Raw genomic sequence first — 24,821 nt, 5'->3', positions numbered from 1 at the left:
TTACTCATATTTGGCAGGACCCTTTGTGGTCTTGAGCTTCAGGTGGCTAGACAAGTCCCTCAGCTCCATGACCAGGTGACCAAGGATGACCCTCATATCCTGCATTTGTTTGAGGAGAACACCCATCTGGTGATGCAGATGGGGATCTGGGAACTGCAGAGGAGAAGAGGAGCCCAGATCCTTAGAAGAAGGGGTGGGCCGTGGAGGCAGAGGCCCAGGGGGCTCCGTAGAAGTAGTTTCTGGAGCAGCTGATTTCTGAGGAGCTGGATTCAAGGTGGGGGGTGCAGCAGAGCTGGAGGGACCTGGATTATGGGATAGGAGACACAGACACAGAGTGAAGTCTGACTCTGGCCCTACCCTCATATTCCTGGTCAGTCTTTCTTATTCTCTGAAAATAGCTGTGGGGCCCAATGGCATCAAAATCTTGAGGACTCTGGTCCAAATTTGAATGTGAAGTATAGTTACTTCTGCTTGAAAATCTTCCACAATGAGGCCTCATCATTAGAGGGCTATGGATATTAGCCAATTCTTCCTCTTTCAATCTAATTCCTTGCAACATGCATGTGGTAACTGGCCCTAGGTCAACCTCTTATTGTATATGACATTAGTGTAATTCCTTATCCTTGTGCCAGCCTTCAGTGTTTTGAGGACACCTCTGCTGGCCCCTCGAGTCACCTCCTCTTCAGAATGAGCATTCCTCCCATTATTCACCTTATGACATGACTCAAGCACCCTCACTACCCTGGACAACTCCTCTGGGTATATTTCAGGTCAAATGCAGCCTTGTTAATGGGGACTCCCAGAAATGAATAGAAACTCCAGACTACTTCATCCTCACACTAGATACTATATTCCTACAAAATGCCCAGAGGTCATGTAGGGAGTGTAAAGTATATGGGGAAGCAGCTGTGGAGTTGGCTCAGGTCTTCGTTTGATGAGGTATACACCACAGTCTGAGGGAGAAGTTTCCTATTTGTGCTTTCTTCCATCACTAGGGACTCTGGCTTATTGTTCCTGCCTCCCATGTGTCCTTTCTTAACCTGCTTACACTGAATCTTAGCTCAAAAACCCAATTGTCCTATTCCCCCCCTTCCCCTGCCTTTTCACACACACCAGACATATACACACTAACTCACCCTGCACCCGGATCTCCAGCTTGGGGCTCTGTTTCCAAACTTGGTTGTCCTCAGTGGCTGCTTCACACCAGTAGGACCCAGAGTGTGCCTCCGAAGCAGTGGGGATCTGGAATTCTGAGGAAGGGCCCCTGCTGCGCACTGTCCTGCTGTCCTTGTAGAAGGAGAAGAGGAGGTGGGCAGCCGACCTCTGCAGGGGCAGCTTTGTCTGACAGCTCAGGGTTACCGGGCTTCCCTCTTGGGGCTCAGCTGAGGGTGTGGCTCTGAGAACCGGGGCTCGAAACAGTTCTGGGGGAGAGATAGGTGAGAAAGAAGAGCTCAGCCATCCAACATTCAGGTGGACCCATGACAGGCAAAGAACCCCAGTCACACTTTCCTTCCCCTATTTCTATCGGGAAGGAGCTCTCTTAGAGAAGTTCCATTTGAACCTTTCAAGTCCTATCTCTCTTCAATAGACAGGACTAGAAAAGATCTAGAGATGGGCAAATCTGACTGTAATCCAGATGCCCAGTCAGTGAACATTGGGAAGCATAGAACTGTAGGACAAAGCAGCAGGAAACATGCTGAACTTGGAGTTGGGCTAAATGACTTGAAAAGGCAACGCTAAGATGCTGCCCCTTTTGAAGCCCAACTTGGACGTTTGCCAGCAACCTACTCCTTAACCCTTCAGTGACCTTACCATCTCTAATGAGAGACATTTTTGGTCCCTCTGTCTCTCCCCACCTGCCTCTGCCACAATGACACTGCCTCTAGCTCTTACCTTGAACTGTGATAGCCACGGGAGATGCCGTTTCTGGGCTCCCAGGACCAGGGCTCCTGAAGATAGCACTGCAGTGGTAATGCCCGCTGTCTTCCTTTTGCACCACGGCGATGGAGAATTCCTTGTTAGGTCCAGGGGGACCCAGGGCTGAGCCATCTTGGTAAAAGGTGACCTGGGTCAGTGGCCAGTCTTGCCAGGCCTGACAGCGCAGAACCAGAGGGTCTCCTTCAAATATAGGCCAGGTTGGACTTTGGAGGATCAGCCAGTCTGCGGTCCAAAGCAAGGGCTGAGTGTGACCCACTGCCTTCCTTGGGAGCTCCCTCAGTGCTGCCCACAACAGACCCTTCTAATCTTTCTCTGAGGGGCCGGGTAACTTTCACCACTGGTTGGGAGTATGGAACAACTTCTCTAGGGCCTAGCACAGAGGGCACCCTGGCTTCTTGGGCTGAAGATGGGGCAGATGATATCTCATCCCATGGCCAGTTTCAGGGGGCACCTTCCTGAGTGGGCTGTGGGGCTGAAAGGAGAGCTTTGGGAAATGGGAGAAAGACCTGGCCTCCACTGGTCAGTCCTTCCTGGGACCTCACCGTAGGACACAACCAGATGGAAGGGTGCGCTGAAAGTGTAGCCCTTGACCTGGAAGTCGACTTCTCTTGGGTCCGTCAAGTCATCCTCAGGGTGGCAACTGCTCTCCTGGGTGCTGACAGGTCCTTCGCACTGGAGCGCCTCAAAACTGGCAGCTGAGGAGGGCGTGGTCCGAGAAGAACCAGAAACTGATGCTGTGATTGGGAAAGAGGACAGGAAATTGCTTTCCACAAGTGTTCCTCCATCTCCTCAGGGAATTATATTTTTTAGAGTAGAATAGGAAGAAATCAAAACATTTTTTCCAAGAGACCCATATGGATCTCTCAGAGGGGTACAGCTGACTTGATTCGCTGGCTTCCAGGTGCTGTCAGTGAATGGACTGTGGTTTGAAGAAGGGGTACGGGGGAGAGAACGGTGAACTCACCAGCATGACATCCAGCTGCAGGTGCAGGAAACCAGAGGCCAAAGACAACGAGGACGGCAGAGCAGGCAGACACAGGACAGGAGGGAAAGGGAGATGATCAGATTCTAACATTTGTTGGGTGTTTACCACATACCAGACACTGCCAGGCACGTTCACACCTTATCACACAAATCTTGCAAGATTTCTAGGTATGTGATTTCACTTCCATTTTATAAATCTTAAATGAAACAGGTTTAGAAAAGTCAATTCATTTACCCCAAATTTAAAAAGAGAGTAGGGAACGGAGCAAGAAACTCAGGTATGTCTGAGTCCAAAATCAGTGTTCTTTTTACTTCATTGTTCAGACGTGATCTACTTTAGTCTTCAGACCGTCCTTGGGGGCTTTCTTCCAAATTTTCATTTCCCCAAATTCACTTGGTTCTTCATCCTTGAATATGTTATCTACAAACTAGCTTTTAGTATCTTCTTCCTTGCTCCCCCTTTCAGGTCTTCCTTTTTCAGCCATCTCTACCTTAATATCCTCTGTCCCTTGAACTTTCCCTGGCAATGGTAGAGTCCATCCTGTGTCTTTCTCTCTACACCTGAACCTCTACTCCCAGTCTGTACTGGTAACTATGGAACAATTCTTTCTTTGCTTGGGGTTGAATAGAGTTACAGATTTCTCACCACATGTCTCCTCAACCTCTCTCTTAGTTCCATGGTTGACCAAGGCAAGGTAAATTTCTCCCATCTCCATGACTACTTCGTGTCCCTCGTAATGCCTCTCCTCCTCTTCTGGCTCCATGTGCTCAGTTCTCCACTCTGTCCTTTCCTATCCTACTTGCTTTTGTTCCCTTCCACTTCCAAAGGCCCAGGACTCTTCTTTGACCTTGTAACTTCCCTTAGCAAGGCCCCTCTCTACTTCCTAATTCTCATTACATCAGTACCAAGTGCTTTCTTTAGATCCTCTCTCAGCTCCCTTCGCCACTCTGCTACCCATTTTCAGTTCCTCCACTGACACTCAACTAGACTCAGCCTCCTGTCTTTTTCTAAAATAAAATACTGTTGGGCTATCAGGCACTTTCACTCAGTAAACTATGTGGTAGTTATTATTATTCTCATTTTATGGATAGGAAAACCAAATTCAGAAATATGAAAAGTGACATTTTCAAAGTGGCATAGAGCTGGTAAATAAAAGAAGAGGGGCTTGAAAACAGAGCATCTGATTCCATGTCTAGAGTTCTCACAACAATACTACTGCTGTATCTTAATACAGTCACCCAGTCCTGTCTCTATGAGTCCAATAAAACAATTCAATAAAACAACTATTGTGCAGGGATAAAGCAGGTGCTGAGAATTCAAAGATAAATAAGAGAAAGTTAAAAAACAAACAAAAAGGCATTGTCCCTGACTACAAATAACTCTCAGTTCAGTGGATGCACAGGCATGTGAAGAGATTGTTTCAGCATGAGGAAGAAAGTAATATGAAAGAATTATCACAGGCAGCCATCAAAGCAGAGAGGAGGGTTCAAGGAAGATTTCCTGGTAAAGACGCCACCTAAGCTGAGTCTTTAAGGATGCCCAGAAGTTTGTAAGTGAGAGAGGAATAGGGAGTAATGGGGAGAGCTCATTTCAGGCAGAGGTAGCAGTATGAGCAAAACTTTGGAGATAGGTAAGAGTCTGGTGTGTGAATATAAGCAAGTTGGGATTTATTAGAGAATAAATTGCAAGGCTCAAAGGGTGAGAGAAGAGGCTGAAAAGTTTTAAAAGAGACCAAGTTATGGTGGACCCTTAACGCCATGATAAGGAGCTTAGGCTAGCAGACTTGAATTTTAGAAATCACTCTGGCTGCAGAGTGCAGAATTTATTTCAAGGACACAAGGCTGAGATATGAAGATTAGTTAGGAAGTCGTTGGACTAACCCAAGACAGAAATGATGAGGGCTTGTCCTATGATACCGTTAGTTATGTTTCAGGGAAGAGACTGGCTCTAAGACCAACTTAGAAGGTAGACATTGCCAAACTTGATAATTGATCATGTGTAGAGGATGAAGGAGAAGGAGGAATCTAGGTTGTCTCCCAAGTTTTTCACCAGGATATCTGGGTGGATACCATTAACTGAGATCAGAAATAGTGAAAGATGAAATTAGGAGAATTCCCTTGTGGCCTAGTGGTTAGGATTCTGGGCTTTCACTGCCATGGCCCAGAGTTCAATCCCTGGTCAGGGAACTGAGATCCCACAAGCCCGCAAGCAGTGCGGCACGGCCAAAAAAAACCAAAAAAAGATGAAATTAGGAGAGGGAGGGACCAAGAGGACAGAGCTCTGGTCATATTGTGCTGAGATACCTTGAAACATACAGGTAGCTATGTCTTGTGCAAAGCTTGATGTTTGAATGTGAGACTCAAAAGCATGATTAGGGTTGGAGATATGATTTAGAACTCTTACTTGTAGAGTCGTAGTGGTAAAAATTATACAGACAAATAGCTCACTAAGGAGACTGTAAATTAAAAAGTAGGGAGGCAAGGATGCAACTGTAGAACACACCAGTCTTTAAGAGAAAGAGGGACTTCCCTGGTGGCGCATTGGTTAAGAATCTGCCTGCCAATGCAGGGGACATGTGTTCAAGCCCTGGCCCGGGAAGATTCTACATGCCGCAGAGCAACGAAGCCTGTGCGCCACAACTACTGAGCCTGCACTCTAGACCCGCGAGCCACAACTACTGAGCCTGCATGCCACAACTACTGAAGCCCGTGCACCTAGAGCCCACACTTCACAACAAGAGAAACCACTGCAATGAGAAACCCGTGCGCCAGAATGAAGAGTAGCCCCCACTCGCCACAGCTAGAGGAAGCCCATGCGCAGCAATGAAGACCCAATGCGGCCAAAAAAAAAATTAAATAAATTAATTAATTTAAAATAAATAAATAGGGGCTTCCCTGGTGGCGCAGTGGTTGAGAATCTGCCTGCCAATGCTGGGGACACGGGTTCGAGCCCTGATCTGGGAAGATCCCACATGCCGTGGAGCAGCTAAGCCCGTGCGCCACAACTACTGACCCTGCACGTCTGGAGCCTGTGCTCCACAAGAGAGGCCGCGATAGTGAGAGGCCCGTGCACCGCGATGAAGAGTGACCCCCGCTTGCCGTAACTAGAGAAAACCCTTGCACAGAAACGAAGACCCAACACAGCCAAAAATAAATTAATTAATTAATTTAAAAAATAAATAAATAAATAAATAAATAAAATAAAATTTTTTTAAAAAAAAGAGAAAGAGAAGAGGAGCTACCAAAGGGACCAAGAGAGATACATGGAGTACAGGGAGAAGCCAGGGGAGTAGAGATTGCCGAGGAAGAATAAGTGATCAACAGTGCCCAATACAGAGAAGGCCAGCAGGATAAGATTTTAAAAATGTGCAGTGTCAATATAAAGGTCATAGCACCCTGACCAAAACTGACTCCAGTGGAAGCCAGACTGCAAGCATTGAGGAGTGAGTGAAAAGTGGGGAAGTGGAGAAAGCAAGTTCAGACTACTCTTTCAAGAAATTCATCTGAGAAAAGGAAGAAAAGAACTGAGATTGTAGCTAAAGAAGACATCATAGTCAAGGGGACTTTTAGGATGGAAAAAGTTTGAAGATTTTTATATTCAGAAAGAGCTGTTCAGTCCTGCGCACCAAACTTTCTTATACTATCCTTCTTATCCCACCTGAACACGGCTTCTTTGGAGGGCTGAAGTTAGTCCAAGCTTCTTTCCTTTGGGTCTTTTCCCCAAAGTCAGGAATATCTCCATTTCCACACATTGAAAGATTTTACTTACCCAGTAGCATCTGGGCTGCCCAGAGCATAGCAGGAGAAAAGTAGAAGGCCCCAGCCATGAGGACACAGCCCAGCTTCATGGTGACTGTGTTTAGGCCTCCTGAAGCTTCTAACAGACTGATTTTCTTCAACACGATACCTCTCAAATTAGAAAAGGGGAAGTAAATCTAACTGTCTGATCTCCTTTCATATGGGACCTATTTTTAAAATTTATTTATTTATTTATTTATTTTTGGCTGTGTCGGGTCTTAGTTGTGGTGCGCGGGCTTCTCTCTAGTTAGCGCACAGTATCCAGAGTGCGTGGGCTCAGTAGTTGCGATGCACGGGCTTAGTTGCCCCGAGGCATGGGGGATCTTAGTTCCCTCACCAGGGGACAGACCCTGCATCCCCTGCATTGGAAGGTGGATTCTTAACCACTGGACCACCAGGCAAGTCCCTGGGGCCTATTTTCAGCTTTGCAATCAGCTTTCATCCTTCAGATTGACCAGGTTGGTTCCAGCATCAACAGCACCCTTAAGGTTGTGGATGAAACGATAGCCCTCTCAATTGTTCAAAAATTCCCCCATAGAGTTCAGAGACCTTCCAAAGCACACAATTGTCTGATATCCCACCAGCCTTCACAAACTCTGGGAAAGGTCAGTGCAACAATCATCCGTTTCACTGATGAAATAACTGGGGACAGGAGGCAGGAAATTGCTTGAAGCCTACCCAGAAAGTCACAAGGAGAGCAATGGTGAGAATTCAAGTGTCCTGCCCTGTCCTGCTCCAAGCCTTACATGTTTCTAGTAACCAGACTGGAGCAGGACAGAACGGGGAAGAAGATTGGTAATGGCACCAAATTAGATATCAGATTAGTCCCCTGGTATAATCCTACCATCCAAAGCCCACACAAATTTTTTTTTTTTTTTTTTAATTCAGGTGTTCCCACCTAAGCCCTGGGCTCTTTTTTTTTTTTTTTTTTTAAGTATTTGTTTATTTATTTATTTATGGCTGTGTTGGGTCTTCGTTTCTGTGTGAGGGCTTTCTCTAGTTGTGGCAAGCGGGGGCCACTCTTCATCACGGTGCGTGGGCCTCTCACCATCGCGGCCTCTCTTGTTGTGGAGCACAGGCTCCAGACGCGCAGGCCCAGCAATTGTGGCTCACGGGCCCAGCCGCTCCGCGGCACATGGGATCTTCCCAGACCAGGGCTCAAACCCGTGTCCCCTGCATTGGCAGGCAGATTCTCAACCACTGCGCCACCAGGGAAGCCCCCCCAAAGTCCACACAAATTTGTACATAAAGTTTTCTAGACTCATGCCTCAACTCTCTGTTTCTAGAGTATGACTAAGGCTTTTCAGTCTCAGTGGAAATCTGAGTACAAGGCAGAGAGAGTCCCCTGGGAAAGAGCAGAGGCGGGGAAAAAGAAAGTCAATTTCCAGAGGACCTAGCAGTAAGCCCAGGCCTCAGGCGCATGGCCAAAGTACAAACCACTGATCCTGAAGAAATTAGAGACAGAAGGCATCCGATAGCTTGAGAAACCTGAGGAGGGTCAGGAATAGGGGCAATATGGAGGCCACAGCATCTATCTTCAGTTCCAGGGTGCCTTATGGGAACCATTGTCCCTGCCTCTGAACGTTTGCTGTTTGACTGAGGTCTCCTCAATGGCAGGGCCCATGCCTTTTTTCACAGGGACCACACTCCTCTCCCCTCCCCATCATAATACCCACCAGGCCCTCAGCTGGTTACTTGGAGATGAAATGAGCCATCATAAATGGGGGAAGGCAGTCCTGCCTGAAGGCAGAAGGAGGGCCAGCATGACCCTTCAACTGTGCAAAAACCACACGTCAGAACAGACATATTAGCAACGGAAGCATGAGAGAGCGGATACTTCTCAATCTAAAATAAGAATTTAGATTAAATTTTCCATTATCTGAGAGACAAGCGTTTTTGTGCAGGTGGCCCCGGGGAATCTGGTTGGAGTAGGGGGTGAATATGGTTGTGGGGGGAGGCAGTGAGGCAGTAAGCCTTGCAGGTGATGTGATGTGATGTGAAAGAACCAGCAGCCTCAGAAGAGGAAGAGAAGTCTAGGCCAGACCTAATGAAAATTAAGAAAATGAAATGTGTTCAGATGGACCTCCACCCCTAGCACTCCCTAAAGTATAGACTCTCAGAATTAGGTCTTTAAGGGGCTTGCAAACTAACCCCAGAAATCTTTTCCTTCTCATGCCACCCCTTCTCCTTAACTGTCCTTACCATTGAGTCGTACCTGAATAGAGGCTCTCTCTATACGTACCGTCTGCATCAACTCTCACAGGATCCTACTCTCAAAATGGAAAGCAAGAAGGTCTCTGAACATACGGGATGAAACTATCATGTTCTTTACACTGTAATTTCTACTAAGCCTCTAGAAAATTTTACTCACTTGAAGCCTGATCCATGAGCTATTTAGAACAGATGCGATTCACTTGGAAAAGAGCAACATTGGGTCTGTTACATGCTTATGGAGTCCAACCTCAGTTTCTTGAGTTAGTTCTGCCATCAAGATCACCCCAGAATTTTCACAGGGCAATGGGGCAAGTCCCCGTCCTCATCCCATCCCAATACCAATTAGACCTTTGATATCATCCCCAACTGCTCCTGGCTTGTCACAAGTGGGCTGATGTTTATTTTTTCTTTATTTTTAATTGGGTAGATAAAAGATATTTATAAAAGATGTGAAGGTATAAAGAATAATGATGCAATGCAGACTTTTGCACCCTCGCCCAGTTGAGGAAATAGAGTATTACCATTATCCTTGAAGTACTGTGTGGGTCTCTTCTGATTTCATCCTCTTCCTTCCCTGTGACAATCAACCACAATCCTGATCTTGCATTTATCACTCCCTTTATTTTATTTTTATTTTATTTATTTTTGCTTTTTAAATTTTATTTATTTACTTTAAAAATTGAAGTATAGTTGATTTACAATGTTATGTTCATTTTCTGGTGTACAGTAAAGTATCACTCCCTTTATTTTACAGTTGTAATAAATATAATTTTGCACTATAAACTTTAGTAAATTGAATAATATTGTATTTATTGTTCTGAAACTTACTTTCTTCTCTTTTTTCTGTGAATTTCTTTATTAGCCTTTTGGTGGGGACAAAAAGTTCTTAATTCCTTTTCTGGCACACTTCAGGTCAGATGTGTGTGTGCATGTGTGTGGGTGCGTGTGTGTGTGTGTTTCATGTTTGAAAACTATTTTTTAAGAGTAGTTTTAGATTCACCGCCAAACTGAGGGGAAGGTACAGAGAGTTCCCACATCCCTCCTGCCCGCACACATGCACAGCCTCCCTCTTTATTGCCAGCTCCCACCAGATCTGGTATCTTTGTTAAAACTGATAAACCTAGTACATCATAATCACCCAAAGTCCACAGTTTACATTAGGGTGCATTCTTGGGTTTGTACATTCTATGGGTTTAGACAAATGTATCCATAATTATAGTACCATACAGAGTATTTTCACTGCCCTACAAATCCTCTGTGCTCTGCCTATTCATCCATCTACTTCTCCAACCCCTGGAAATCACTAATCTTTTTACTGTCTCCATAGTTTTGCCTCTTCCAGAATGCCATATAGTTGAAATCATACACTGTGTAGCCCTTTCAGATTGGCTTCTTTCACTTAGCAATATGCACTTGTTGCCTCCATTTCTTTTCATGGCTTGATAGCTGATTTCTTTTTAGCCCGAAATAAGATTCCAGGGACTTCCCTGGTGGTCCAGTGGTAAAGAATCCGCCTTACAATGCAGGGGACACAGGTCCGATCCCTGGTCAGGGAACTAAGATCCCGCATGCTGCAGGGAAATTAAGCCCGCGTACCACAACCACTGAGCTCACTCGCCTCAACTAGAGCCCGTGTGCAGCAAACTACAGAGCCCACCCGCTCTGGAGCCTGCACGCCACAACTAGAGAAGAGAAAACCCGCACGACACAACTAGAGAGAAACCCACGCGCCACAACGAAGAGCCCGCGCTCCTCAATGAAAGATCCCACATGCCTCCCTCCACAAAGATCCCATGTGCCGCAACTAAGACTGGACACAGCCAAAAATAAATAAAATAATTAATTTTAATAAATAAAACTTAAAAAAAAAAAAGATTCCACTGTCTAGATATACCACAGTTTTTCTATTCACCTACTGAAGGACATCTTGGTTGCTTCCAAGGATTGGCAATTATTAATAAAGCTGCTATAAACATCCATGTACTAATGATGCGGAGCATCTTTTCATGTACTTATTTATTAACTGTATATATTCTCCTTTTTTTTCCTGTCTAACTGTATATATTCTTTAATGAAGCACTAATTCAAATCTTTTGCCCATGTTTTAAAGTTGGGTTGTTTGTTTTCTTATTATTGAGTTGTAAGAGTTTGGGCTTTTTTTATTCTAGATATATGTCCTTCATCAGGCAATAAGTTTTAGAAATATTTTCTCCCAATCTGACTTGTCATTTTATTTTCTTATCATTGTCTTTCTTTTTGGAGGGGTATCATCCAAATAATTTGTGTATGTGTGTTTGTGGGGTTTGTGTGTGTGAGGTCCAGTATTTCTTTTCTTTTTTCTTTTTCTTTTTTTAAAATTTATTATTGAAGTATAATTGAGCTACAACACTATGTTAGTTCCAGGTGCACAACATAGTGAGTTGATATTTCTATGTGCTACAATGATCACCACTCACTGTCTTTTGAAAAGCAGACATTTAAAATTTTTATAAAGTCCAATTTATCAGTTTCTCTTTTATAGAATAATTTTTTCTTTTATATATTGTTTTTTAATCATATTTAATAAATCTCCGCCAAACCTAAGGTCATTAAGAATTTTTGCTGTTTTCTTCTAGTTTTATAGGCTTAGTGCTTACATTTAGATATAGGATCCATTTTAAGTAATTTTTTAATTTATACTGTGAAATGAGGGTTGAGGTTTAATTTTTACATATGGCTATCAATTGTTCCAGCACCATTTGTTGAAAAGATTATACTTTCCTCATTGAATTGCCTTGGCATCTTTATCAAAAATAAATTGGCCATATGTTTGTGATTGTATGTCTGCACTCTCTTTAACTTTGTTCTTTTTTTCAAACTTTCAAAAGCTATTGCATATAAATTTTGCATTTCCATACAAACATTGTTGCACTTCCATATAAAATTTTAAAACAGCATGTCAACTTAAAAAATAAAGGGGGGGACTTCCCTGGTGGCGCAGTGGTTAAGAATCCGCCTGCCAACTCAGGGAACGCAGGTTCGAGCCCTGGTCCAGGAATCCCACATGCCACAGAGCAACTAAGCCCACGAGCCACAACTACTGAAGCCCACACGCCCAGAGCCCGTGCTCTGCAACAAGAGAAGCCACCGCAATGAGAGGCCCATGCACCGCAACGAAGAGTAGCCCCTGCTCGCGGCAACTACAGAAAGCCCGCGCGCAGCAACGAAGACCCAACATGGCCAAAAATAAATAAATTTATTTCTTAAAAAAAGCCTGCTGGGACTTTGATTCCATAGATCAATTTGGAGAGAATTGACATCTTAACAATTCCAAGTCTTCTGATCCACGAACACAGCATGCTCTCCATTTAAGTCTTCCTGAATTTCTCTTAGCAGTTTTTAGTATATATATATCTTGCACATATTTTGTCAAATGTATCCCTAAATATGGCATATTCTTCATGCTATTGTAAATGGTACTTCAAAAAATAAATTTCTGATTGTTCATTGTTGTTGTATAGAAATACTAAACGGTTTTGTATGTTGACTTTGTAACCTTGCTGAACTCACTCATTAGTTATAGGAGTTTTAAAATATAGATTCTTTGGGATTTTCTACATAGACCATTGCGTCATTTTCAAATATGGAAAATTTTATTTCTTCCTTTCCATCTGTGCATTTAAATTGTTTCTTTTATTGCCTTATTTCACTAGCTAGAACTTCCAGGGCTATGCTGAATCAGAGTAGTAAGAGCAGACATCTTCACCTTGTTTCTGATCTTGGGGAGAAAAGATGCAGTCTTTCACTATTAATGACTTTAGATGTAAGTTTTTTATATATGCCCTCTATCAGGTTAAGGAAGTTTCCTTCTGTTCCCACTTATTATTTTTAAAAAACAATTAATGGGTGTTGAATTCTATCAAATGCTTTTTCTGCATCTATTGAAATGATGATTTTTTTTTTGCTCTATTAATACAGTGAATTACATTAATTGCTTTTCAAATATAAAACCAACCTTGCATTGGTCAAGATATCCTGTCCTTTTTTATACTGTTGGGCTTGCTAAAATTTGGTTTAACATTTTTTGCATCTATGATCATGAGAAATATTGGTCTCTAAGTTTCTTTTCTTATAATGTCTTTGCCTGGATGTCTGAGTTGAGAAGTGTTCTTTCCTCTTATTTTCTGGAAGACTTTGTGTAAAATTAGTATTATTTATTCCTTAAATGTTTGTTAGAATTCACCAGTGAAGCCATCTGAAACTCGAGGTTTTTATGTGGGAAAGTTTTGATAATAATTTCAATTTCTTTAATAGATATAGGGCTATTGAGGTTATCTATTTCTCCTTGAATAAACTTGGATAGTTTTTGTACATCCAGGAATTTGTCCATTTTGTCTAAGTTATCAAATTTATTGGCATAAAGTTTTATTGCCCTTTTACTATCTATAGCAACACTGTAGCTATAGAGTGCTTGGATGACTATTTGCAAAGCTATAGGATCTATAGTGGTGCCACCTGTCTTATTCCTAAGATTTGAAAAGGTATTGCAGTACACTAAGTTACTCCTCACATCTTGACTTAGCCTGTTTTTATATTTCTTCCAAGAGAAAGAAGGAACAAAGGAAGGGAGGGGAGAAATGAGAGAGAGAGGGAGGGAGGGAAAAAGGGAGGAAGGGGGAGGAAAAAAGAAAGAATACACTCAGGTCCAGTTTCAGGTTGCTCAGGTAGAAGCTGGACATCTCCAGACATGCCAGATATGAATTGACATACCCCTCTTTGGATGCCTGTTTCACCTACAATTAGAGGGGGGGATTTTTTTTTTAATCATTTATCTATTTATTTTTGGTTGCGTTGGGTCTTCGTTGCTGCACACGGGCTTTCTGTAGTTGCGGCGAGCAGGGGCTACTCTTCGTTGCAGTAGGCAGGCTTCTTATTGTGGTGGCTTCTCTTGTTGTGGAGCACGGGCTGTAGGTGTGCGAGCTTCAGTAGTTGTGGCACGTGGGCTCAGTAGTTGTGGCTCGCGGGCTCTAGAGTGCAGGCTCAGTAGTTGTGGCGCATGGGCTTAGTTGCTCCACGGCACGTGGGATCTTCCCGGACCAGGAATCGAACCCGTGTCCCCTACATTGGGAGGCGGATTCTTAACCACTGCACCACCAGGGAAGTCCACAATTAGAGTTTTAGAACACACATTCAGAAAGCATGTACAAAGACACTCTGAGCTCCCCGATGCACGAGACCTCTCACGCTATTGTTTCTCTTCCAGGAAGCAGTTCCCTGTTCCCAAATAAAGCCAATTCCTTACCTCCAGGAGACTAGAAGTATGAGGAAACTCACCCTGCTGCCAGGTGGACCTCATTTTCATAAAGAAAACTCACATATTCCTGGAAGATAGTGCTTGGAACTATTCCTTTAACCTGATTGCTGGCAGCAAATAAAAGAATTAAGAGTATTTCAGAGGATAGTGCCCTGGGCTCTTTCTTCTTGAGAAAATGAAACTGCTTGAGGTTCTTGGACCACAGAGGATTAAACAATATATTTGTGTGCATTTTTTCTTACTCTCTTTGTTATTTGTTTATTTTTGGCTGTGTTGTGTCCTTGTTGCTGTGCGTGGGCTTTCTCTAGTTGTGGCAAACGGGGGCTACTCTTTGTTACGGTGCACAGGCTTCTCATTACAGTGGCTTCTCTTGTTGCAGAACATGGGTTCTAGGCACGCGGGCTTCAGTAGTTGTGGCTCACCGGCTCTAGAACACAGGCTCAGTAGTTGTGGCGCACAGGCTTAGTTGCTCCACAGCATGTGGGGTCTTCCCGGACCAGGGCTTGAACCCGTGTCCTCTGAATTGGCAGGCAGATTCTTAACCACTGCACCACCAGGGAAGTCCCTTAGTCTCTTTGTGATGGCTCTGCAGATTGATTCAGCAAAACAGAGTTATTCTGAGCTGGCAAGAGGTACATCACAGAAGCAAGCAGGCTCTTGCTGGTGCCCAAAATGATGGTCTATCTGCCTTCTCTTTGCTGCTTTATTGGGGCCTGTCAGCACAGAGCACAGCCTTCAGCTTTCAGCCCCACATGGACTTATTAATGTAATTTGTTAATTAATTGAAATAAGTCTCTCAATGTCTTTGTTGAAGGAGGCTATCTAGCAGAACCATAGGCTTCTTTCCCCCGACACATGACCGAGAAAGTGAAAGTGTCAATAACTGCCTCTTCTTTGACAGAGCAATTTTATAAGTATTTATTCTGTGCAGGAATACAGAGATGTCAATTACGTTATCGCCCAAGTAACAAATTATGAAATAAGATAACCAAATAGAATTATGCATTTCAGATTTTTGATATTCTTATCAAAGTCTTCAGTTTAACAATGTATCAAATTGGATTCTTTGAGCCAGCTTTGTTAGGCAGAAGGATAATGCTTCCTCTGTTGATCCAGGAGAGAGGGGACATCTCTTTCTGAGACTTCTTTTATTAGTTATGAAGATGCATTTTTCAGATTAGAACCTGCAGTTTTAATTGTTTAGCACTATAAGCAAAAAGAAGGCCTAGAAAATTCTATTTTGCAGTAGAAGTGATGTAGAAATGGATACGGTTTTACTTCACAATAGTAACATAAGGCACATAGAACATTGAGCTTCCAAATATAATTTATAATGATACATGCTAATTGTAGAAAGTGTAGAAAACACAGAAAAAGGAAATAAAGAGAAAGTCACACATAATTCCTCTACCTAGAGACTTTTCCTATGGAGAGTTTGGTTGGGAGTTTTTCCCCACAACAAGTTCAGGAGGAAACTATAGCCTATGATTAACTCTATATATTGATAGAAAATATAAGTTTAAGTATGCATATTAAAAATAGAACGCTTCAGACATCTTCTGGGAATGTGGGTAAAAGGCTCTTTTCCCTATTCCTCCTACTAAGCACAAATAAAAGTCCTGGACATTACATATAATGTAATAAGATTCTTAAAAATTGGGGAGAAGAAAGTAGACCAGCTAGAGACTTTAGGACCTGAAGAATGACACAGTGGTGTGTTCCCTGGGTTTTCTCTTTGCTTTATATCTCAAATTTGGAGTTGAAAACCAGAGACCCAGAAATACCAATGGCACAGCCAAAAAAAGAAGCCCCAGCAGAAGTATGTTCTCTCTAGCCAAATGACTAGAAAAGGACCAGCTTAGCATGACCAAAAACATTCAGACAATAAATGCTCCACTCCAGCAATATTGCAGGGGAAAATGTGGCCCCATACTACCCACAAAAGCATCAGATAAAGTAAACTTCAGAGCAGAGGATATTACCAGAGACAGAGAGGGACATTATATAATGATAAAAGGATCAATCCACCAAAAAGACCCTACATTAATATGTAGCAAACAGTAGAGCTGTAAAATATGTGAAGCAAAAGTGATAGAATGGAAGGAGGAGTTGACAAATCTACAATTACAGTTGGAGGCTTCAACATCTCTCAACAGTCGATAAACCAACTAGACAGAAAATCAGCAAGGATATGGAAGAACTCAACAACACCATCAACCCATAGGATCTAGTATTTGTAGAACACTTCACCCGGTAACAGTGGAACACGCATTTCTTTTCAAGTGTCCATGGAATATATACCAAGCTGGATCACATCCTGGGCAAAAACAAAACAAAAACAAACAAAAAAACAACTCAACAAATTTGAAAGAATTGAAATCATAAAGAGCATGGTTTCCAGACACAATGAAGTCAAACAGAAAAAGAACAGAAAAATCTCTAAACACTTGCAAAGTAAACAACATACTTCCAAATAATACATGGGTCAAAGAGGAAGTCTCAAAGGAAATGAAAAAATACATTGAACTGAATGAAAATGAAAATACAACATATCAAAATTTGTAAGACACAGTTAAAGTACTGCTGAGAGGGAAATTTAGAGCATGAACCACTACATTAAAAAATAGAAAAATCTCAAATCAATCATCTAAACTCCCGCCTCAAAACCTAGAGAAAGAAGAGCAAAATAAGTCCAAAGTAAACAGAAGAAATGAAATAATGAGAAGAGCAGAAAACAATGAACATAGAGAAAAGATAGAGAAAATCAGTGAAACAAAAAAATACAGAAAGTTGACGTTTATTGAAAAGATTAAAAAGAAATAGACAAACCTCTAGCAAGACTGACCAAAAAAAAAGGAAAGAAGACACAAATTACCAATATCTGGGTGAAACAGGGGCTATCACTACAGAACTTGCATATATCAGAAGGAAAATTTTTAAATACTACAAATAATTTTATACACATAAATTTGACAACTTAGATAAAATGAAACAATTCCTTGAAATGTACAAGCTACCACAATTCACCCAAAATGAAATAGATAATTGAATAGCTCTATAATTATAAAGGAAATTGAATTTGTAACTTTAAAATTCCCCAAAAAGAAATCTCCAGGCCCAGATGGTTTCACTGGAGAATTCTGCCAAACATTTAAAGAAGAATTAACACCAATTTTTTACAGTCCCTTCCAGAATATAGAAGATGAGGGAACACATCCCAATTCATTTTAAGAAGTTACCTGATACCAAAGCCAGACAAAGAATACACATTATTTCTAAGTGCCCATGGAACATGTACCAAGATAGACCATATCCTTGGCCCAAAACAAATACAGGTTTAACACACTTATAAAAAGAAAATTACAGAACAATAACTCTCATGAATATAAATACAAAAATTCTTAACAAAATATTAGCAAATAGATTTAGCAACATATAAAAAAGAATTACACGCCATGACAAAGTGGGATTTATTCCTGGGGTGTAAGGATGCTTAAATATTTAAAAATTTTTTCAGTGTAATTCACTACATTAACAGGCCAAAGAAGAAAAATCAGATGATTATCAATTTTTTAAAATTTTATTTATTTTCTTTATTCTTTTGGCTGCATTGGGTCTTAGTTGCCGCACACGGGGTCTTCGTTGAGACGTGCTGGATCTTTTGTTGTGATGCAGGCTTCTCTCTAATTGTGGCATGCAGGTTCCAGGGCACATGGGCTCTGTAGTTTGCAGCACACAGGCTCTCTCACTGAAGCGTGCAAGCTCAGTAGTTGTGGTGTGCAGGCTTAGTTGCCCTGTGGCATGTGGGATCTTAGTTCCCCAACCAGGGATTGAACCCATGTCCCCTGCATTGGAAGGTGATTCTTTACCACTGGACCACCAGGGAAGTCCCAGATGATCATCAATTAATGCAAAAAAAACCACTTGACAAAATCAACACCCATCGAGATAAAAGGTCTCAGGAAAAAAAAAAAAAAGAGGAATAGAAAAGAACTTCCTCAACTTGACAAAGAGCATCTATAAAAGGCCTACAGCTAACATCATACTTAACAGTGAAACACTGCTTGATTTCCCGCTAAGATAGGAAACGAGGCAAAGGTGTCTGCTCTCACCACTCTTACTCAACATAATGCTAAAAGTTCTAGCCAGTTTAATAAAGTAAGAAAATAAAATAAAAAGACTTTCAGATTGGGAAGAGAGAAATAAAAATATCCCTACTTGTACATGATGATTGTCTATGTAGAAAATCTGAAGAATTCATAAAAAACTCCTAGAACTAATAAGTGAATATACAGCAAGTTTGCAAAACACAGGTAAAGAGTAAAAAATTAATTGTATTTCTATATATTTAGCAATGAACATGTGGACTCTGGAATTTAAAATGCAATACCATTTATAATCACTGAAAAGAAATAACAGGTGTAAATCTAACAAAACATGTACAGGATTTGTATGATGAAAACTACATACTACTGATGAAAAAAATTTTAATATAAATAAATGGAGAAACATACCATGTTTTATGGATTAGAAAATTTAACATAGTAAAGAAGCCATTCCTCCCCAAACTAATATATTGGTTTAACACAATTCTTGTCAAAATCTTAACAAGATAATTTTGTAGTTATAGACAATATTATTCTAAAATGTACATGGAAAGACAAAGGGACAAGAATAGTTCAAAATAATGTTGAAAAAGAATAAAGTGAGAGAAATAAATCTACAGTAATCAAGACTTGATTGGCAGAGGAACAGACATATAAACTAATGGAACAGAACATAGACCCACACAAATATGCCCAACAGACTTTTGACAAAGGTGCAAAAGTAATTCAATGGGGAAAGACTTTTTAAATAGATGGTTGCTTGAGTAGTTGCTAATTCATAGCAAAAAAAAAAAAAAAAAGAACCTCAATTTAAGTCTCACACCTCATAAAAAAAAGAACTCAAAATGGATGATGGACTTAAATATAAAATGTAACACAATAAAACTTTTACAAAAATACAGGAGAAATGTCTTTGGGATCTAATACTAAGCAAAGAGTTCTTAGACTTGATATCAAAAGCATGCTCTATTAAAAGACAGAGATTTTCATTGGATATCTGGAAATAATAAATTGAAGAGTTTAATTTATCTGACTAATAGTTAAGTCTTAAGTAATCTTGTTGATATAAATACTTGTATAATTTAAATACTCCGATGAAATTGTGCTTTTCAACAAAAATAAAAAAGAAATTAAGGAATATTTAATTCCAGTGGACACAGGAATACAATAAACAAGAGACTAGTGGAGCAAATATCATAGATGGCTTTATACATATTCTTTGGTATTAAAAAAATGTAAAATTAGAAATAAGAAAGGAGATATTATTCAAGAGTAAAAATTATTACAAATATGGAAGAGATTTCAATGTACAAAATAAAAAGCAAACAAAAGACTTGATCAAACAATCAAAAGTTAATTCTGTGAAAAGAGAAATGAAATAGACCTTTGACAAGTCTGATTAAGATAAACAGGGGTATAAAGGTGTCTCTTTAGTATTCAACCATTTAACAATAATATTTTATTTAATATCTATGAAGCAATGTTGGGATGACCACAAATCTTAGTCATGCTGTTATAGAAAATTGGGTCATAGGGAATTGATTTTATTTCCCTAATGAGGGGAATGGTATTGAGAAGCAAAACAATTTTCCTGGAAGTTCCCAGAAAAGTTCAGGAATTGGAGGAATTAGGTACAGCACAAGATGTGGAGCAGGAATGATTTTGAAAATAGGAGATAGCTGGAAAATCTATAAAAGGAGAAGTTAGACTCTTAGGGCCTCTCTCATATCCAGGGGGAGCAGGTGTTTCCAGGTGACTAATTTTCCTTTACCTTAGTTTAATTCTCAGGAGAAATTGAACCAGCCAGCAAGTGCAGGTGAACTCAGGTGAGTTGAGTGAATATGAGGTTGGGCATCAACGGCATCTCTTGTATCACCCATACACCCTTTCTCAGGACACATGGCAAACTTGCTCCAACCAAGTAAATCAAGAAATGGGAATACATAAAATTCAGGAAAAAGAGGTTTAATACAAAAAACAGATGAAGGGAAGTCCCAGGACAACAGCTGTGCAGGGGGCCTAGAGATCAAACAATCCAAATTAGTGTCAAAGAAAGAGATTTCCAGGAGAAACTTCTTGCTGATGGGAAATAAAAGAAGAAGAAGAAAGAAAAAGAAAATGAAAAATTATTTGGTACATTTGCCCACATGGGAAGTAGCATTAATCTGCTTCAGAAACTTTTTGAAAAACTTGGAAAAAGCTAATAATAGGCACATAGAAAACTAAGCACGTGACAAAAATGAAGCAGTAATTATCTCTAGATGGAAAAAGAAGATTATTGAGGAGAAGAAACATAATCAGAAAATACTATTTGTCTCAGGAATGAACAGTAGCCATAAAACTATATTGGAGCACTGGGTAAGGAAAGTGGGAACTGAGTAACCATGGTATAATAAGAACAGTCTTCATATTCTATAGTAGGAAAGCAAATGAATAATATCTAACATTTAAAATCAAGAAATCATAGTATATTGTATTATTTGGAAATACGGAGATAAATTAACAGACTACATATCTGAAATTGTTGAAAATGATTGCCTCTGGGGAACAGGACTGAGGAGATGCGAGGGAAGGGACAAGAATCAGTTATTTCTTGTTATATGCCTTGTATTCTGCTATATAATTTAAATTATGTGTGTATTACTTTAACAGAAAATTTAAAATTTATTTTAAAATGAAAGAAAGCATTGTCTTCACATACACATTTAAAACATTCACATGCAGAAAAATCATACAGACCACATCACTGTGCAATAAAAGTGGAAAATAACAACAAAAAAGATAGTGTTCATTCCCCTTGGAAAGAAAACAAACAGACAGAATGAAACACTCATTTAATAAACCTTAAGTTAAGAAGGAAATAAAACAAAAGCAATAAAACAAATAGCAATGACAGAAATACATATCAAAAATCTAACAGATGTGGCCAAAATAGCAATAAGAGGAAAAGTTATAGCCTTTTGTGAATTTGTTTAAAAACAGAAGTTTAGAAATAAATGAATAATACAGTAAATCTAAATAAAGTAGAAGAGGGACTTCTCTGGTGGCCCAGTGGTAAAGAATCCTCCTTCCAATTCAGGGGACGCCAGTTCAATCCCTGGTCGGGGAACTAAGATCCCACATACCGTGGGGCAACTAAGCCTGTGCACCACAACTACTGAGCTCGCACGCCTCAGCAAGAGAGCCCGCATGCCACAAAGTACAGAGCCCACATGCCCTGGAGCCTGCACACCACAACTAGAGAGAGAAAACCTGCATACCACAACTAGAGAGAAGCCCGCACGCTGCAATGAACAGCCCACGCGCCACAAGGAAAGATCTTGCACGCCATGCATAACTAAGGCCGGACGCAGCCAAAAAAATTAAAAGAAAATAGATAAAGAAAATTAAAAAATATTTTAAAAATAAGGAAATAAAGTAGAAGAAAGAAATACTACATTAGAAAACAAACATAAAGGGGACTTCCCTGGTGGTCCAGCGGTTAAGACTCCACCTTCCACTGCAGGGGGCGCGGGTTTGATCCCTGGTTGGGAAAGTAAGATCCTGCATGCCACACAGCGTGGCCAAAAAAAAAAAAAAAGGAAAAGAAAAGAAAACAAACAAAAGGCAAAGACTTGATCATTAAGTCCAAAGTTGTGACAAGACCAAAAAAGACAAACATTTGGCAAGCCTGATTAAGGTAAACAGATATAATGGTCAAGGTCGTTGACTCTTCAAAAAATCATTCCACCTCAAAATGATTAAGCTAAAGTAGATTATTCCCCTTCTAGTGATTGATTTAGAAATGGACATATTCCTGACCAATATGATGTGATGGGAAGATTGCTGCAGAAAGGTTTTCTCACTCTTAAGAAAGAGACACATAGAAGAGAGAGTTAGTCCCTTCTTCCTATAGATCTTTGGGAGTGATGCCTGGAACTGCTATAATCATCATGCTGCTAGGCCAAGGACAATGCCCAAAGGATTGTAGAAAAGTGGATCCAGAGTCCTGATGCACTGGAGACACCCTGTCTCTGAACTTTTTGTTGTGTGAGATAATACATTTCCTTATTGTTTAAGCCAACTTGAATCAGATTTCCTGTTATTTCCAGCGGAAGTCATCTGACAAAAGCAAGCAAGCCCAAAAGCTAGGTATGAGAGGGGGGATGTAAGTACAGACACAAATTATTACCAAAAAATAGAAGAAAATACAGTGTACAGCTGCATATCAATAAAATGGATGATTTTCTAGGAAAGTAACATTTTTCAAAATTGACTCCAAAAGAGACAGAAAAGCCTGATCAGACCAATAATTACAGGAAAAAAAGTTTGTCAAAGGTCTATCCTAAAAAAGGTATTAAGCCCATAGGATATTATAGGAGAATTCTATCAAATCTAAATTAACTGATATAAAAGGAAGTTGAAGGATCTTAGAAACTATAAGAAACAGGGCCAATTCAGGGCTGTAGGAAGTTAGTCTCATCTGGGCAGTGCCATTGGGATGAATGAACTTCACTTGTTTTCAGTCATAGTGTCACTCTGCTCAAGATTTAAATTCCAGGGAAACAGCTCCTGATTGACCCAGTTTGGGGTGCATATTTTCCTCTAAAATCAGGCATGAAGTCAGCCCACCTACCCACATGGACTGAGGGGAGGTAGAGCTATTTAGTCAAAGGGAAATCAGGCTCTGTTATTGGAATCAGGGAAAATTCATGCTGGATAAGAACACTGTCCATTATAACTGGATTGGCAAAAATTAAAAACACTCAACATTGACAAGGGGGTCAGGAAATGGGTACCCTAATATGTCCTCCTTTGGGAGGACATGTAAACTGCTTTTTTAAAGATTATATGAGAGTATCCTTTGAGCCAATGATTCTACTGCTAGGAATTTATACTGCAGAAATACACGTGTAGTCAAAATAATCATCCAAGAATGTTGGTCATTGAAATATTGTGTATAACAATGAAAAAGTGCTAATATTTAAAATGTTGGTTAAATAAAATATGGCATAGCATTTGTTCTATAGAATACTATATAAACCTTAAAAAAATACTTCCATGGAAGAGCTCCATAATAAACTATTAATCAAAATAAACCAAATGCATAAGCATATGTAAAGTGTGATCCCATTTATGGCCTTAAAAAAACTATAAATATGTATTGGATGCGTATCAAAAATAAAAACAAATATACTCCAAATGTTCGACAGTGGTTACCCACAGAAGGGAGAACAGAATGGGGATGGGGGGCAAGGACAAAATGGAACTCTCAATTTTCCTCTTTATATTTCTGTTTGAGTTTTCATGCTCACAATGAGTATGAGTTTTTGCCTATGTGTAAAAACCTAATGTGATCCATATGCTTATACATATCGCTATAGACAGGAATGTGGATTGACATCTTTTAAACCTTAGCATTAGATGCAAGCTTTTATATACAGAATGGATAAACAACAAGGTCCTACTGTGTAGCACAGAGACCTATATTCAATATCCTATGATAAACCATAATGGAAAAAAATATTAAAAAAAGAATGCATATATATGTATAATGGAATCACTTTGCTGTACAGCAGAAATTAACACAATATTGTAAATCAACTATACTTCAATAAAAAAATATTAAAACCGAAAAAAAAAACTGAGCATTGATTGTTTCTGATTTGTGAATTTATAGGTAATCTTAATTATCTTTTTTGCTTATCTGTATTTTAATTTTATTTTAAAAATTAGCAGAGTAAAATAATTTACATATAAATAAAATAAGTTGCTACCTTGTAATGTATAAATAAAGGGACATACATTGTTACTATAAAAATGGGCATGAGTATGTGAGCAAGAAAATCACAAAAGAAGAACTATAAATGGCCAATACTCTTAAATGCTCTAATTCTAAAGCATGTAGTTTGGCATAAAGTAAGCCCCTCAATAACCCAGTAATTGCAATTACTATTCCTTATTATTATAACAATATGTGAGTATGAAATACAATATGTGAGTATTATAGAAAGTTATGGAAACTACCCAACAAAGGAAGCAGCTAAATCCTGATTGCAAGAATGTTGCACAGTGAAGCTCTTAGAGTCCCAGGAAAACGAGCCTTCTCCAAGGGCACCAACCAAACTCCCAAGGAAGCTGTCAGTCACGTTTCAAACCTACCGGGAACTTCTCTGAGAAGTTCACATCCTTCTGGTGACTATAATAGGAGAAGAGCAGGGCAGAGTCAGCAGTCTCCACTGAGGACTCATCTGAAGTTTGGCTTCCTGAGAACTGGTGTTTATTTGTCAGGGGAGGAAGGGGAAGAAGACATGAAAACAAGAACACAAATTCACTGGAAGACGGATATTCAGTTTTTAGAAGAGGGATACTCGTCCTACACTCCAAATCTTTTCTCTCCTTCACTTCCTACCCATTACTACCTTCCCAAGATTCTTACCATTGAAAAGAAACAGACTCCAAATCAGTCTACACTCCAACCGGTACAGCGTTTAAAACGTAATGCTGTT

At 40.2% G+C, this 24,821-nt stretch overlaps 1 protein-coding gene across 1 annotated transcript; it reads right to left on the bottom strand.

The window, feature by feature from the left end:
- FCRLA (Fc receptor like A) lies at nucleotides 1–6,770 on the bottom strand. Its single transcript, XM_068537615.1, has 6 exons — nucleotides 6,692–6,770; nucleotides 2,903–2,917; nucleotides 2,481–2,672; nucleotides 1,894–2,160; nucleotides 1,137–1,421; nucleotides 1–302 (listed from the first exon to the last, which is right to left on the bottom strand). The coding sequence occupies exons 1-6, from the start codon at nucleotides 6,768–6,770 to the stop codon at nucleotides 1–3; spliced, it is 1,140 nt and encodes a 379-aa protein (XP_068393716.1).
- Nucleotides 6,771–24,821: the final 18,051 nt, after the last annotated feature.

Source organism: Eschrichtius robustus, chromosome 3 (assembly GCF_028021215.1).
Source record: "Eschrichtius robustus isolate mEscRob2 chromosome 3, mEscRob2.pri, whole genome shotgun sequence".
Lineage (NCBI taxonomy): Eukaryota > Metazoa > Chordata > Mammalia > Artiodactyla > Eschrichtiidae > Eschrichtius > Eschrichtius robustus.
Note: the sequence above shows the minus strand (reverse complement) of the source record. Positions and strands in the feature narration are given on the sequence as shown.